This window comes from Pocillopora damicornis, chromosome 12 (genome assembly GCF_964200805.1).
Source record: "Pocillopora damicornis chromosome 12, jaPocDami1.2, whole genome shotgun sequence".
NCBI classification, from domain to species: domain Eukaryota; kingdom Metazoa; phylum Cnidaria; class Anthozoa; order Scleractinia; family Pocilloporidae; genus Pocillopora; species Pocillopora damicornis.
Window position 1 is genome coordinate 11,416,389 of NC_142681.1, and position 14,351 is coordinate 11,430,739.

At 40.3% G+C, this 14,351-nt stretch overlaps 3 protein-coding genes across 3 annotated transcripts; 2 read left to right on the forward strand and 1 right to left on the reverse strand.

Annotated features, from left to right (window-relative positions):
• Positions 1–244: 244 nt before the first annotated feature.
• LOC149036462 (uncharacterized) lies at positions 245–667 on the reverse strand. Its single transcript, XM_089188586.1, has one exon. It carries the CDS (start codon positions 665–667, stop codon positions 245–247), a length of 423 nt encoding a protein of 140 aa, XP_089044712.1.
• Positions 668–6,000: 5,333 nt separating this feature from the next.
• On the forward strand, positions 6,001–7,692 carry LOC149036463 (uncharacterized). The gene has a single exon (XM_089189519.1). It carries the CDS (start codon positions 6,212–6,214, stop codon positions 7,400–7,402), a length of 1,191 nt encoding a protein of 396 aa, XP_089045645.1. The 5' UTR covers positions 6,001–6,211; the 3' UTR covers positions 7,403–7,692.
• A 3,006-nt stretch (positions 7,693–10,698) lies between these two features.
• Positions 10,699–12,261, forward strand: LOC149036464 (uncharacterized). The gene is made up of 2 exons (XM_089189530.1): positions 10,699–12,029; positions 12,127–12,261. Exons 1-2 carry the CDS (start codon positions 10,699–10,701, stop codon positions 12,128–12,130), a joined length of 1,335 nt encoding a protein of 444 aa, XP_089045656.1. The 3' UTR covers positions 12,131–12,261.
• The last annotated feature ends 2,090 nt before the right edge of the window (positions 12,262–14,351 follow it).

Sequence of the window (14,351 nt, forward strand, 5' to 3'; positions counted from 1 at the left end):
GCGGAGCAGCTGGATGCAACTGGGCCTGGTTGCGGCAGAGGGCGAAATTGTCCGTGTTGATGCTGTAGGGGCGGGGGGTTGTACTGTCGATAATTTGACCATAAATCCAAGGGCTTCCCCGTTGAGATGGTCGAGGTTTTGCATAAACATGAGATCCCAGTGGGAGTGGCATCAGAGGAGCCTGTGTATGCTTGTCATACTGAGTTTTGGCTGCAATCTTGCGGTGATTAATTTCAGAAGAGACTCAAGGAGGATCTGCAATTTCAGGTTGAAGCAGCTCTTCTGAGAGTGATAATGTGAAGCGGGTGCATCTGCCCATTAGTCGCTGAGCCGGGGAGAAAGAATGACCACGTGGTGGAGTGTTTCGGCTGTTAAGGAGTGCCAAGTAGACGTCTGGAGACTTTTTTAGGATAGACTTGGCATCATTGACGGCTGCTTCAGCTTTGCCATTGCTGCGAGACCAGAAGGGTGAGGACGTTATGTGTTTGAAGCCGAAGGTCTGGGCGAACTTCTTGTATTTGTGAGACATAAACTGTGGGCCATTGTCTGTAAGGCAGCAAAGAGGAATCCCGTGGCATGCGGAGTGGGCTTTAGTAAGATTGATGATGGTGGTTGATAGGGTGTTGACTAGTTCATCCAACTCGTAGAAGTCACTGTAGTGGTCCATGGTGATTAGGTACTGTTTGTGCCCGAACGCAAATATGTCTTGGGAGACAAATTGCTATGGAAGAGTTGGAATGGGATATGATAACATTGGCTCGACAGCTGCCTGCTTTCCATATTGGGCGCAAGTTGAGCAGGAGTGGCAGAATTCTTCTATGTCCTTGGACATGCTGGGCCAGAATACAGCATCTCTGGCGAAACAAAGGCAGTATTCAGAACCCCGATGTGAATGATGGATCTTGGTCAGCATGGATGGGCGTAGCCAAGGGGGGACAATGGCCCGAGTGGCTTTCAGAAGTATGCCATCCGTGATACTGAGCTCTTCTCGAAAGTGCCAAAATGCTTGAAGTTGCTGGGGTAGATGGTCTTTAGTGGGAGGCTAGCCATGGATTATATAGTGCGCCAGTGACTGCATCTGTTGGCATGAGGTGGTGGCTCTGCGGAGTCACTCGCGAGTGTCATCTGTGAGGGATGGTGAGGTAGGATCCAATTGTATGAGATGCGTGTGGAAGACTTGGAAGGTGTCAGGTATGGAGGGTGCGGTGGCTTCATCTCAGCATGGAGCCCTAGACAGTTCTCCTCTAAGGTCGGGATGATGTATTTTGGGTGTCTGATGGCCTTGTTAAGAGTCTGGGAAGGGTCTAGGCATATTCGGATTTTTCCTGGTTTGGTGGGGGTGGGTTCTCTCTCTCAAACTACCATGTTGGATATCCAGTCTGTCGGCTGTGATACTCGAACCAGCTGGCCGGTGCTTTCCATATAGATAGATAGTTTTATTAACATTACCCTTGTAGCCCGAGGGCTGAATTATGATAATTTTTACAAATGTAAAACTTGAATTAATTATAACTATAAATCATATAATGATAAATTAAGAAAGTTAATTCATAAGAATTTGACAGTAATAAAGCTTATGTAATGTTTAAAAAACGAGCAGGAGTGTTTTATCGGGTTTAAAACCACGAGGCGTAGGCGAGTGGTTTTTGACCCGATAAAACACGTGCTGCGAGTTTTTTGAACAGCTTCAAAAACATTCTTGGAAAAGCGTGTGTCAAGAGAGTTCATAACAATTATGCTTTTGTGAACGTTAGAAATTAGCATACAAAAAGGTCAAATGCAATTGATAATTAATTAATATTCATAAGTCACACGCAGTGTCTTTATATCTGATAAAACACCGCATACTAATGAGGATGAGGTTTATCGATATAAAGTCACTGCACGTGATGTATTATCTACCATTTGATAGGTTAATGGACTTATGAATTATTAATGAGTTTTTGAACATTATGTAAACACTAAATTAATTAAGATACAACTAAAATTATTCGAAATCAGATGAATTAATATATATGAGTTGAACAAGGATGTGCTATCAGCAATGGCTTACAATAAAACTGTCTCTAAAACAATCGGTTTTAAAAGACGGAACTTGGAACTTGTGATTTTTCAGTGTTCACAACATGCCAAGGTAAGGTGGCGGAAGTAATGAATAAAGTTTATGATTATTGTTATTAATTATCTCCTGGTCAATAGCTGGGATTTTATCTTCAAGAGATCCACGAGGATTATTCATTTAAAAAAATCAGTTGGCAGTGTTCCTTGTAGCATTGTATACTTGCTGCCCAAAAGACCAATGACTCTTTCCACATGAATACGAACATTGGCAATTCCTCTTGTGGTTTCAACATTGACTGGGTCAAGTTGCTCCTTGCCTTTGGTAAAAGTTGCAACTACCGACTTTGCCCTTTTGAACACAACACTCTCATGTATAGTGAAGCTTGGATCAGCCATCACCATGTCGCCAGGAACCAACTTGCTCAAGATACCACAGTCTTCTGTTAAAAAAACTTGTCTGAGGTTCGACCACCCCATGCCTCAAAAACAACTGAACTGCTACCTTGTGGAGTGATGCCAATCAAGACTTTGATGGTATTATGATGTTTGTAGGAGCTGAATGTTTGTGCTCTAGCAAATAAGTTTGTAGGTATCTCAATAAAAATCTCGAAACAGTCAATTATCACAGTGGTTGTAGTTCCAAAGCTGAACTGGAAACATTGTGGCATTGATCTTATCAAACTTCCATGATCTGGCCAGTGGATAAATGGAGACAATTTTATGTCCATAGTTATCAACCAAAAATGAAATATCCTGGAAACCGTTGGAACTGAGATGTTCAACCGATAAGCTAGGTCTCGAAAAGGAACATCCCATCTCAACTTTATCAGGACCATAACAAATTCTTGGAAAGGACTCAGTGTTTGTGAGCAACAAGAAGCAAATGGTGACACAAGTTCAAACTCAAAGTTCAGGATTTCATAAGAAGGAAGGCTAGTACAAAATAGTACTTTATCATCCCTATTCCTGAAATACTCTTGGTCAAAGTCAGTTACTTTTTTATTTGTACTTAATAAATAATAAAACTTGTCAGACTGTGAAGAGGCATCATAAAACTTAAGCTTAGGAGTATGTGCCAAACCTTCGGTCTGAGTGCTCATCTCGCCAAAACTTTTGACCCTGGTCTGACAGCATTTTTCATATCTACCAAGCTCTCGCTCTCCATACGACATGTCAATTTCTTCTGTAGTTATACCTAAATCCTTGCTTGTACTTGTGAACGAGATATTAGAGACTTGAGTTCCTTCATCATTCAGTGGAAGTCTTTTCTCTTCGATGGTTGTTTGCTTCGTCAAGCTTCTTATTCTTCCTAACTTTAGCTCTCTCTGTTTGTTCATGACACTAGAAAATTAGGACTGACACGAGGAAATTCATGTTCTTTGTTGATAAACAAGCTACACTTCTTGACATTCAAGTTCAACATTTGTGTGGAATGCTGCATGACTTTCAGACGCACTAATTTTGCCAGCAGAATGTCTGATAAATCCTGATCCACTAGCTTGATCTCTTGAGGTGAGTTCCACTCTGTTATGTGTTCATCAGAAATATCCATTGTCATTTCAACACATTTTCTTATTAGTTCTGGGTAATCAAGATAACATTTCCCATTCAAATAGATCAGGAATAATCTACAGGGGTGGCTTTCATTGATAAAGTGATCAGCATAGGGATTGATGAAGCAGGGAGCAGCAGCTTTAATTTTGTGGGCATTTTAGCTTTGCTATGCAGCCTGTATTTCCTTCGGATGGAAACGCGATGGGCCGTGTTTGATCACCCTTTTCTGTTATGCTTTTCTGTTGCTCTTGGAAATTTGATTGCAGTCACTTTTTAAGCTTTTTTGCAGACAAAAAGGCGATATCCTTAACCTTCAAGTACAGCACTTCTCTAACATAAGTTAGCAGAATCCATGTACACTTTATTTGAGTACCTTGTCTCTACTTCGATGTAGAAAAGTATACGTGCTAAAAGCAGGCAGATTCAGGAAGGCATGTCTTGCAGCCTTAACAATGAGCATGGTACAATCACCTTTCACGATAATCCAAATGTCTACAGGAGGATAATTCATCGGCTGCAAATGTCTCACCTTCGCCACAACAACAATCTTGTCTACAATATCTGCTCTTTGAACCAATGTTGCAAAGCTAGACACCATTTGGTTGTACGCTTTGGAACTTTTGAATGCTTTAAATTGCTCATTTGTATTATAACTTGTCTCCAGAACTTAATAGGAAGGAATGTCTGAGACTTCTTTTGGGGCAAAACATTCTGAGTTGAACTTCTTGCTTGGAATGGCCACTGGATCAACACCAACCACAGAAATTTTCTTAAAATATCGCTGTCGCTGCCTATGGATTATCAACCAGCAGCAGTCGACACCTTGTGTACCGTATTTTTTCGATTTTAATGTCCCCGCGTCTATTTCAAACTTAGCCTGGTAGACCTGGCGTTTATTTGACTCCTGCAGTTTATTCAAGCCCATTGTTCATAAGTAAGGGCTTTTATTTATCACTTTTGAGAAACACGTAGTTCTGTGAGGTGTAGTTTGTAGTTCGTCACTCAACAAGCACTTCGAAATCTAGATATAGTGCACTCACTTACGAAGCCTGTTGCCCTTCTTCCATGGCTTTTCTGTATGTGGCATTGACAGTGACACCACACTGGTAGTTAGTGGTACTGGTGTCATATTACCAGTACAACATGTCATTGTTTTGAGATATAACCAAAATAATTTCCAACGAAAGCATGCAAGCAGGTTCCAGGTTCATCTTTATTTTTAAAGGGACGAGAGGAAAGGCCAAGACAGGTGACTTAGTAAAGCCAGAGTGTTTCTATAATAATTTTAGTGATGCCGACAAGCGCAATCTGACAATGAGGAGTATGAGTCATTTAGTACAATTCAAAAGGGGTCAAGTGATCATCGCATTCGAGGCAGGAAGTAATTTTTTACAAAGTGGCTGCAAAAGAGTAAGGCGGAAGAACAGAGTAACACACAATTGTAAGTGGGTCTGCTTGTTGAAGACTCTGGGTTTTGCCCAAGTTAGCCTTGTGCGCTCCTTGGGCTTCTTCTGACCTTCTTTATTCTGCTCTTGGTAGAATGGGACCTTCAGTAGAATTGACCCGAAAACAATCCTCCGCAACACATCTTTACAAGCAATGGGTGCACCATTTCCACCCTGACTATGCAAACACCTGGAATGATCATAAAATACCTTCCTTTGCTCTAATAGAGCTAACTCAACAGGCTTGTTAGGCTGCAACTGACAGGTCGTTAAAGTTTTTAAAGTATTTAATGACCATCCAGCAGGCACTATCATGTCAAGCTCGCGAACAGGCACTGAAAATTTAGTCACTCGCAAAAGATTTGGTGCTGAAGGTAGCCTACTGAACAACTCTCTGAAAGTCTTGGGCTCCATCGGCATAGTGATGGAGGCACGTCTCTCGATGCTTGTTGTTGGGTTTCTTCATTTTCAACTTTTCGGTGATGAGAACGCTCAAGGTTTGCAGCAAGCCGGGGTTGCCTTGGTGTTGAGTGCTTCAAAAGTATTATTGAACAACAATAAAGTTGTGCTAGCTTGCAGCTTTTCATCGTTCATCGCTGCTGTTCAGCTGCTGACGCGCAACAAGGTCATCACACACATCTCATCTCCTGCCTCCTCTTTGGATGATGTGTTGTTGGGCAGGTTCAGGATCATGGTTTCTTTGGACCTGCAAAGATAGATTAGTTCGTACTTGTCCTGCGAGTATTAATCTTCCGTGGCCATGTCCTGCCCTCTAGGAATGCCCTTCAGCAGGGAGTGTGCCCTGGCACTCCTCTCAGCATTGACACGGAGGACATAGTTTCTGTCGGCTGTGGCCTCACAGGGCTTCATGTGATGGTGGACTAGCCGTTTCTGACCAGTGTTATGTTATCAGTACTAATCCTTACATAACTGACTTGTGTTTACAATGTCACAAAATGTGCAACAAGCTTAAGTGAATGGAGTAAATATCTTCTTTATTTGAAAGAACTATCTCCTCAGCACTCGCCTTTGTTTTCAGGTTAGGCGAGGCTTGCAACCATATTGCAGCATTACTGTTTGCTCTGGAGGATTATGTGAAGTGCCATAACAACACCACTTCTGATGACATTGCCTGCACATCCAAACCTTGTATGTGGAACAAGCCATGTAAGAGGAAACTTAGTCCCAAACGCATAGATGAGTTAAGACCAGTTAAGCACCAGTATGGGAAAGAACCAAGATTAGCAGCTGTCCCTAGTGATGGAAAGTACAAAGCATGTGCCACATTGCCAAATTTTGCTCTCTCTAACCTTTTGGATGGTCTGAGAATAGTCAATCCTCGATGTGCTTTATTTACTGCTCTTAAGAAGGAGCAAACTGTTTTCTCAGATGAAGAAAGTGATAACAATGTTGCAGCTTTTGAAGAAGTGTCAAGTTGCAATTGTACTGAGTCAGCTCCATCTGCTGCTTCCATAAATACAGGAACTGACATTTGTGAAATGGATACATCAGATCAGGATAGTACTTTCTTTCATGTAGGCTGCATATCGCCTTATGCAGCCCTCCCCCAAAGTGTTGAGGACATAAAGGAAAAAGGGAAGGGAATAAAGAGAAAACTACATTTTAATAAGAATGAAGTTGAGATTGTAGAAAAGAGAACAAGGCTCCAAAGTAAAAACTGTGATTGGTTTTTGTATAGAAAAGGGAGAATAACTGCTTTAAAATGCAAACGTGTGGCATCCCTGAAATCAACCACTTCCCCTTCAAAGACTCTCAAGGAGTTGTTAATGGTTAATAAGGTGCCCCAGATTTATGCAATGCTTCAGGGCTTAGAAGAGGAGGATGCAATTGCAGATTCCTTTATTGATAAAATGGAGGAAGAGGGAAACCATAATTTTACTTTTATAAGGTGTGGGTTTTTTATTAGTAAGACTCATGGCTTTTTGGGGGCAAGTCCTGATCGTATTGTGCATGATCTAACAGAGGAAACCCCTGGTGTAGCTGAGTTCAAATTCATCCAGGTAAAAGATGAAGAAACCCTATCAGGAGTCCTGATCAAACAACACATCTGTGTAAAACCACAAGGAGGCTCTTTCAGTCTGCAGCTCAGTAGGAATCATAAGTACTTCTATCAGCTGTACCATCAAATGTTTGTAACGGATTTTCATTGGGGAATTTTTATAGCTAAGGGCACTGATGGTTGCATATTTCATGAAAAAGTTAAGTTTGAAAGAAACTTCTGGTTGCCTATATTGGAGAAACTAGAACATTTCTGTGACAGATACCTCATGCAAGAACTTGCATACGCAAGGGTGCAACTTGGACTGGATCGAATAAGTTGATGAAAATCTGAACAATTCTGCTGGCTAGTGTTACAGGGCTTAAAGAGCTATTCACAACTTGAGAACTCTTTCATAAACAAGTGATATTTAATTGTTTTTAAATTCAAATACAAACACCATTAAAACTGAACAGAATCACAAAAACTAAACAGTAGTAGGAGAAAGGCGGGTTCTGGCGCACTTTCATCTTTACTATAAATTTATGGCAAACATTCGATAAAGTAGGAGTTTATTCACATTTTCATTTTAGCTATTAATTTATGACAAAAATTCGATAAGTAGTACCTCTTTCACCAACATTGTCAATATTTCACGTGCATATACTATTAAATTATTGTAAACTTTCGATAATTAATACCCGATTGCGTGTGTATTTATTTTGTCTGGTAGAATGGCTCGCTTATCATCATTGGCAGATAATGCGACTTTGTTAATCTCTTCCATGATTGATCTCGATTGCGTGACTATGTGACTCAAGGCTTGCGGTTTTATGCAAATTTCGGTCTGATGATGTAATCTATGATGTAATCATAAGACGTGAAGATCTGTCTCGCATGCAACGTGTTTCACGCGAGACGTGAAGGTCTGTCTCGCATGCAACGTGTTTCACGTGATCACCTCATTTGCATAACCAAAGACAATAGGATGATCACGTGAAAGACAATAGAAACATTCCAGACGTCCCTAACAACCGAAGACGCTGAAAAAAATTTTGAAGTCGGTTTCAACCTCTTCGGTTGTTAGGGACGTCTGGAATGTTTCTATTGTCTTGCACGTGATATTTTATTGTTTATAAAGTGCCACCACGTGTTTCTCGCAACACACACATCACCGCGTGTAAAATACTCGACAGACAAAATAATTTATTCACAACACGTTTCAAAAATAATATTGCTAAAATATAATATAATACTAATATAAATATGGATATTGCGACATTCAAAAAACACATCGACCTGAGATTGGAAAACCGTCGAAAGAAGCTAGAAATCAGAAAGAAAATACAAGATTATAAAGATGTCAAACAAGGTCTTGCTATCCAACGTGAAGAACAATTCAAACCTATTGTAGAAGAGGTTAAACAGGTCAAAGAGACAATTGATGAGAAACAAGACAGATTGATTCAGAAATTGGACGAGAATCAAAAAGCTCTTACTGAAGATCTATCTCTTCTGAGAGAGCTCGACACTTTTGAAAGTCCACCCGAGTCTCCCATCGCTCTTGAACCTCCACCAAAACCGAAATTTAAAATACCCGATCCACACAACGGGTTTAGCCAAGACGAACTTACTTATATTCAAAAAAGCGGCTATCCCACACCGAATGAAGCTTATAATCGGTTGCTTGATGAAACATTTGATATTGATGGATTGGAAATTGCTGTGTATGATCAAATCAAGAGAGGAAATCATGTCAAGGCCGGTCTTTCGAAGAATAAGACAAAAAATAAGGATGAAATAGAAGATCTTACGCGTCAAATTGATACGCTGAAAAAATATATTGACCGCATAAATCTGCTCGCGGAGGGTGCGAATATTCTTGTCACGCAAAAGGGTAAGGGTCACTCAAAACGTAAATATACACAGAAGAAGCGAAATGCTTACAAAATCGATAAAGGACAGTACGGAGGTCTCTTGATAAACCCCTTAAGATTGCGAAAAGATATGGTTGTTGAAGCGAGCGACCCTTCGACCGGCGCTGTTGTTTATGAAAGACAGGGTGACAAAGGGATCATTGATCTGTTGACAAAGAGATACAATCCCAAAGGAAACTATTCACCAAATGCAATACAAATATTCAATGATCTCAGCAAGCTTGCAAATATTCCTATTCATAAATCGTCTGGAAAAAGCAAACTGGCAGGAGGAGCTATATTATCTAGTTTCAAAGATTTGAAAGAGAGACTCATTAAATTGACAGGAAGTATCAGTGCCGGTAATTCGAGTATTCAGTTGAGAAATGAAACGATAGAAATATTAGATCACCTCCTCAAGAAAAATAAAATTTCGAAAGAACAATATAGTGCCTTTATTCAGAAATACTTTACATGATGGATACGCCAATATATCTCAGCTCTTTGAATTCAGACAAAGGACCGAGTCATGACTTTACAACACGATTTAATCCTGTGATGAGACTCGATGCAAACAGAGATTATTTTGTTGCACTCGATGAAATCGCGATGTCATACAGTTGGTACAATGTGAGCGAAAGCTATGAAAATAACACACTGAAATATAGTCACGATTCGGGTACGACGTGGCACACCATTGAACTCCCAGATGGAAATTTTTCATACACTGAACTGAACGCTTATGTTCAGAGAATACTCGAGGGAGCAAAACATTCAAAGACAGGTATCACAATAAGATTTATACCGGCGCTTTTCAAAGTTTTGATGGAGTTAGAAAATGGTTTTCAAGTCGATCTGCAAACCGGAAATTTTGCTAGTCTTCTCGGTTTTACAAAAAAGATAGTCACATCAACTAGCTATGGTGAAAATTTGCCTGACATAACAAGATCTGTCGATGACATATACATTCGCACAAATATCATTTCAGAAAGTGTTGTCGGTGGTAAAGAATCGGATGTGTTGTTTCGATTCAGCATTGATAATATCCCACTCTCTTACCCTTTCCATATCGAACCAAGAAAGAAAAAGTACAGCAAAATAAATACAGGAACTATCAGAGATTTGCGAATCTACATCACTGATTCACTGAACAGACCGATCGATCTCAACGGAATTTCTGTCTCATTAACACTTCTTATAAAATAAAAATAAACAGATATTTTATTTCATACACTTGAAATAAAATGGGTCGAAAGCAAATGAAAAAAGATGCTGATGGAAAATACATCTTATACAATCTCGATAACGATCAAATCCTTCAAGAGGGTGAAGGAATATTTGACACTCTCAAAAATGTTGGAACTAAAATAGCCGAAAAGCTTTCAGGGAAAGCGGCAAAGGAGATAGCTAAAAAAGCGGCTACGAAAGCGTTTGAGAAAGGAGCAGAACAAATCGGTGAAAAGACGGGACAGTTAATCGGTGAAAAGATTTACAACAAGTTCACAAAAACAGACAAACCTCAAGTCACACAACCTCAATCACACAAAGAAGACAAAGGAGAACAGCTTATGAAGGAATTGCAGAAAGATAAAAAGTCAAAGTCAAAATGGTCATCACCGTCACCACCAGCGAACCTTCACCATAAAATTAAAAAAGAAGAAGATCTCTTCGACGACTTTGATGAACTTTTTTTGTAAAAAAAAAAATCTCTTCCTAATTTAAAATGACGTCTTTACGAAGTGCAAAACTTTCCAAGAGGTACGAATATTATTCATATGAGCTTGATACTCCACTCCAAGCTGCGCCAGCGAATAACGCATATCAAAAGAAGGATGGATACAAGTTCACTGTTGACGCAATATCGTCATCAGACACTGTTGCCGACTGGTACAATGCTTATTTTGAAATGGATTTTAAAATCACAAAGATGGACAACACAACTTTTGCTGCGGCTGATGCGGCAGCAACAATCAATGGTGGTTTCAGTCTGATAGAAAACATCAAAGCTAATTTTGAGAGTGCGAGAGTTCTCGATTTATCAAATGCAAATCACGTTACCAATGTAAAGAATCTCACCGAGTTTTCAGAAGAGCATTCGAAAAGAGTTGGCCCTCGTCAATTTTACTACCCCGACACAGCCACCGGCGCAGTCATACGAAAGTATACAACGCTTGCTCTTGATGGGAATGCGCAACAGGTAACACCAACAGACAACACTAATTACAACAAAGGGTTTACAAAAAGAAAGACTCTTCTCACCGCAGGTGCAGAGAACAACATCCATCTACCACTCAACCGATTTGGATTCTTTGAATCTTTGGAAGAACGCATTCCACCCAATGCAAAGGTTACTATTGAGGTAAGACTTGAAGATGATGCAAATGTGTTGTTCAGAGCAAATGCTGCTGCGGCTGGCAGATACATCGTGACAAAATTTCGTTTGTGGATACCGTTTATTAAATTAAATGACCTTGGACAGAAGACATATATAGAAAAGTTTCTCAAACCGTACAGATGGTCTTATCTGAAAGAACAGATTGTTGCTTCGGGTCCACTTCAACAGAAAAATGGAAAATTCAGAATTACAACTGCCGTCGAAAGACCGAAACATGTTTTTATTTGGGCCCTGAATGGAACCAAGCTTAGCGATCAGGAACAGAATATGTTTGTGTTCAACACGTTCAACATCGCAAATGCGAGGTACTTTACAAAGGCTCAACTTCAACTACAGAATGGTGAAAAGTATCCTGATCAACAGCTTGATCCGGGCAGCGAGCAGACAAGAGCATGGATAGATCTTCTAGACTATGTAAAGTTTGTAGGTAATAATCTGTTCGGTTCAACAATTGATTTGAAACGGTTTCAAGATCTCTATGGAATACTTTACTTTGATCTGACACGAAAAGAAGAAGATATTAAAAAATTCACAACAGGTCTAGATTTCGAGTACAGTCTCAACGACACTCCCAACGCAGACTATCACATCTATGCATTGATTCTTCATGAGGAGGAAATCAGTGTTGAAGTTATGGGTGGAAAAGCGCTCATCAGGAGGTAAGTTGACTTTGTCTTTTTTTGTATTTTTATTATGTGATACACATAATAAAAAAGATGACGACTCGTTACATTGCATATGGTGTGACACTTTCAGATAATCAGAGAAGGAAACTTGCCAAGGCTTTCAAAGAAAAATCACCCATCACTCTACGTCTCTCACACAACGAACTGACCGGTTCCGATGAGATGATGTTGACACAGACACAGATAAAGAAGATTTATAAAGCACACTCTGCTGGAAAAGGAGTGGACCTAAAAATCAGCAAGACGCAGATAACAAAGATTGCACAAAAAGGTGGCAGCCTCTTCTCTTCACTTCTGAATATTGGTACAAAGCTTTTACCAAAAGCAATGAATATCGCCACAAAAATTCTTCCATCCCTCACGACAGGAGCACTTTCAAGTGTGGGCAATTTCGCTACTGACAAGATTCTCGGCGCTGGTCACGGCGCTGGTATGATGATACCACATTCAAACATTCCACAGCTTTTACCTTTTGGAAACCAACTCTCCGAAAAGCAGAAACGAGACATTGCAATTGCATTGCAGAGTGGTAATGATTTGAAAATAAAACCAACAAAGAGACAAAGTGGTGGTTTTCTCGGCACTCTTCTCGCTTCAATCGGTGTGCCAATACTTCTGAGAGCGTTGACTGGAAGTGGAACCGGAAGAGGCATGCATATGAACGGGTATGCTCCAGGTACGACCGGCATGGGAATGCAAAACAGGCCAGTTTGGTTTCCACCGACTATGATGGATGCTCCTGTACCAACAATCGGAAGAGGGGTAAAAAAAGGGAAACAAAAGCAGAAAGGACAAGGTCTGTTGCTGGGAAAAAACTCCCCCTTCAACGGAATACCACTCCTCGGAGACATATTGTGAAAAGACCGCCCTTTAAAAATATACCAATCACAAACTTTGACATTCAAAACTGGGTAGAGTATCTCAAGATTCCAAACTTCGGTGGGGTGATATCCAGAGATCAAATAAAAGATTGCACACCACGACACTCTTTTGTTATCAATCTGAACGAGTCAGATGAGCCTGGTTCACACTGGGTGGCGATGTTTTTTGGTTCTGATCTCATCTTGTACTTTGACAGTTTCGGTCTTGCTCCACCACAAGAGGTGTTGACGCTTTGCGAAAAACATCGAGTTGGTTACACATTCAACAACGCACACTATCAAGAGTTTACAAGCGTCTTGTGTGGTTACTATTGTCTCTTCTTCTTGAATGAAATAAGTCGAAGGATGAAACCACATCTCACACATCAAAGTTTGTACTCTGTCTTCAACGAAGTAACAGAACCACTATCATACAGTGACACCTTTTCAAACGAACGTTTTATCAAAAAATATTTCAAAGAAGTATAAATCTTTGAAAAAAATATATCACAAAAACTTGTGATATATTATTAAACAATGGGTTTCTCTGACGGTTATCATCAAATTACTCACAAGCAAAAAGGTGAAGGCAAAGAAGGTCCCGAAGGACCACCAGGTCCAAAAGGACAAAAAGGAGACGCAGGACCGCAAGGTCCAAAGGGTGATACAGGTTCAAAGGGAGATACGGGATCACAAGGACCAACTGGTTCAAAAGGTGATACAGGACCGCCAGGTCCACAGGGACCTAAAGGAGACAAAGGTGACACAGGTTCACAAGGACAAAAAGGTGACACAGGCCCACAAGGACCAAAAGGAGATACTGGTTCACAAGGACCTTCTGGTTCAAAGGGTGACACAGGTCCACAAGGACCAAAGGGAGATACAGGTTCACAAGGACAAAAAGGAGATACAGGCCCACAAGGACCTGCTGGTCCAAAGGGAGACGCTCTTAATCTTTCAAACTACTTGGACAAAACCAAGGGTGGTAATATTAAAAAACCTTTAAATTTTACAGGTGTTAGTGGTTCTGACAGACAGATAACAGGTATTTCAGATCAACCTAGTGGTGGAACCAGCGTTATCAATTTGAATAAATTAAACACTGAACTCGCTAAAAAAGTCGATACAACAACATTTAACACAAGTATAGCAAACAAAGCAGATAGTAATGCTGTTATTTTAAGAAACGGTACTCAGTCTATGACCGGTAATCTTAACCTAGGAAACAATAAAGCAATCAATTCAGCTGCACCGACAAGCGGTAATGATCTTTGTAATAAAACATATGTAGACACACATGTGAACACTCAATTATCGCATAGTGTCAGCACCAAGTTGAAAAATGATCTGGATTACATGATGGATGATAGTCAATTTAGTGATGAAGACGATCTCGTTGGGAAAACAATGACTACCAAAGACTTTCACGAATTCG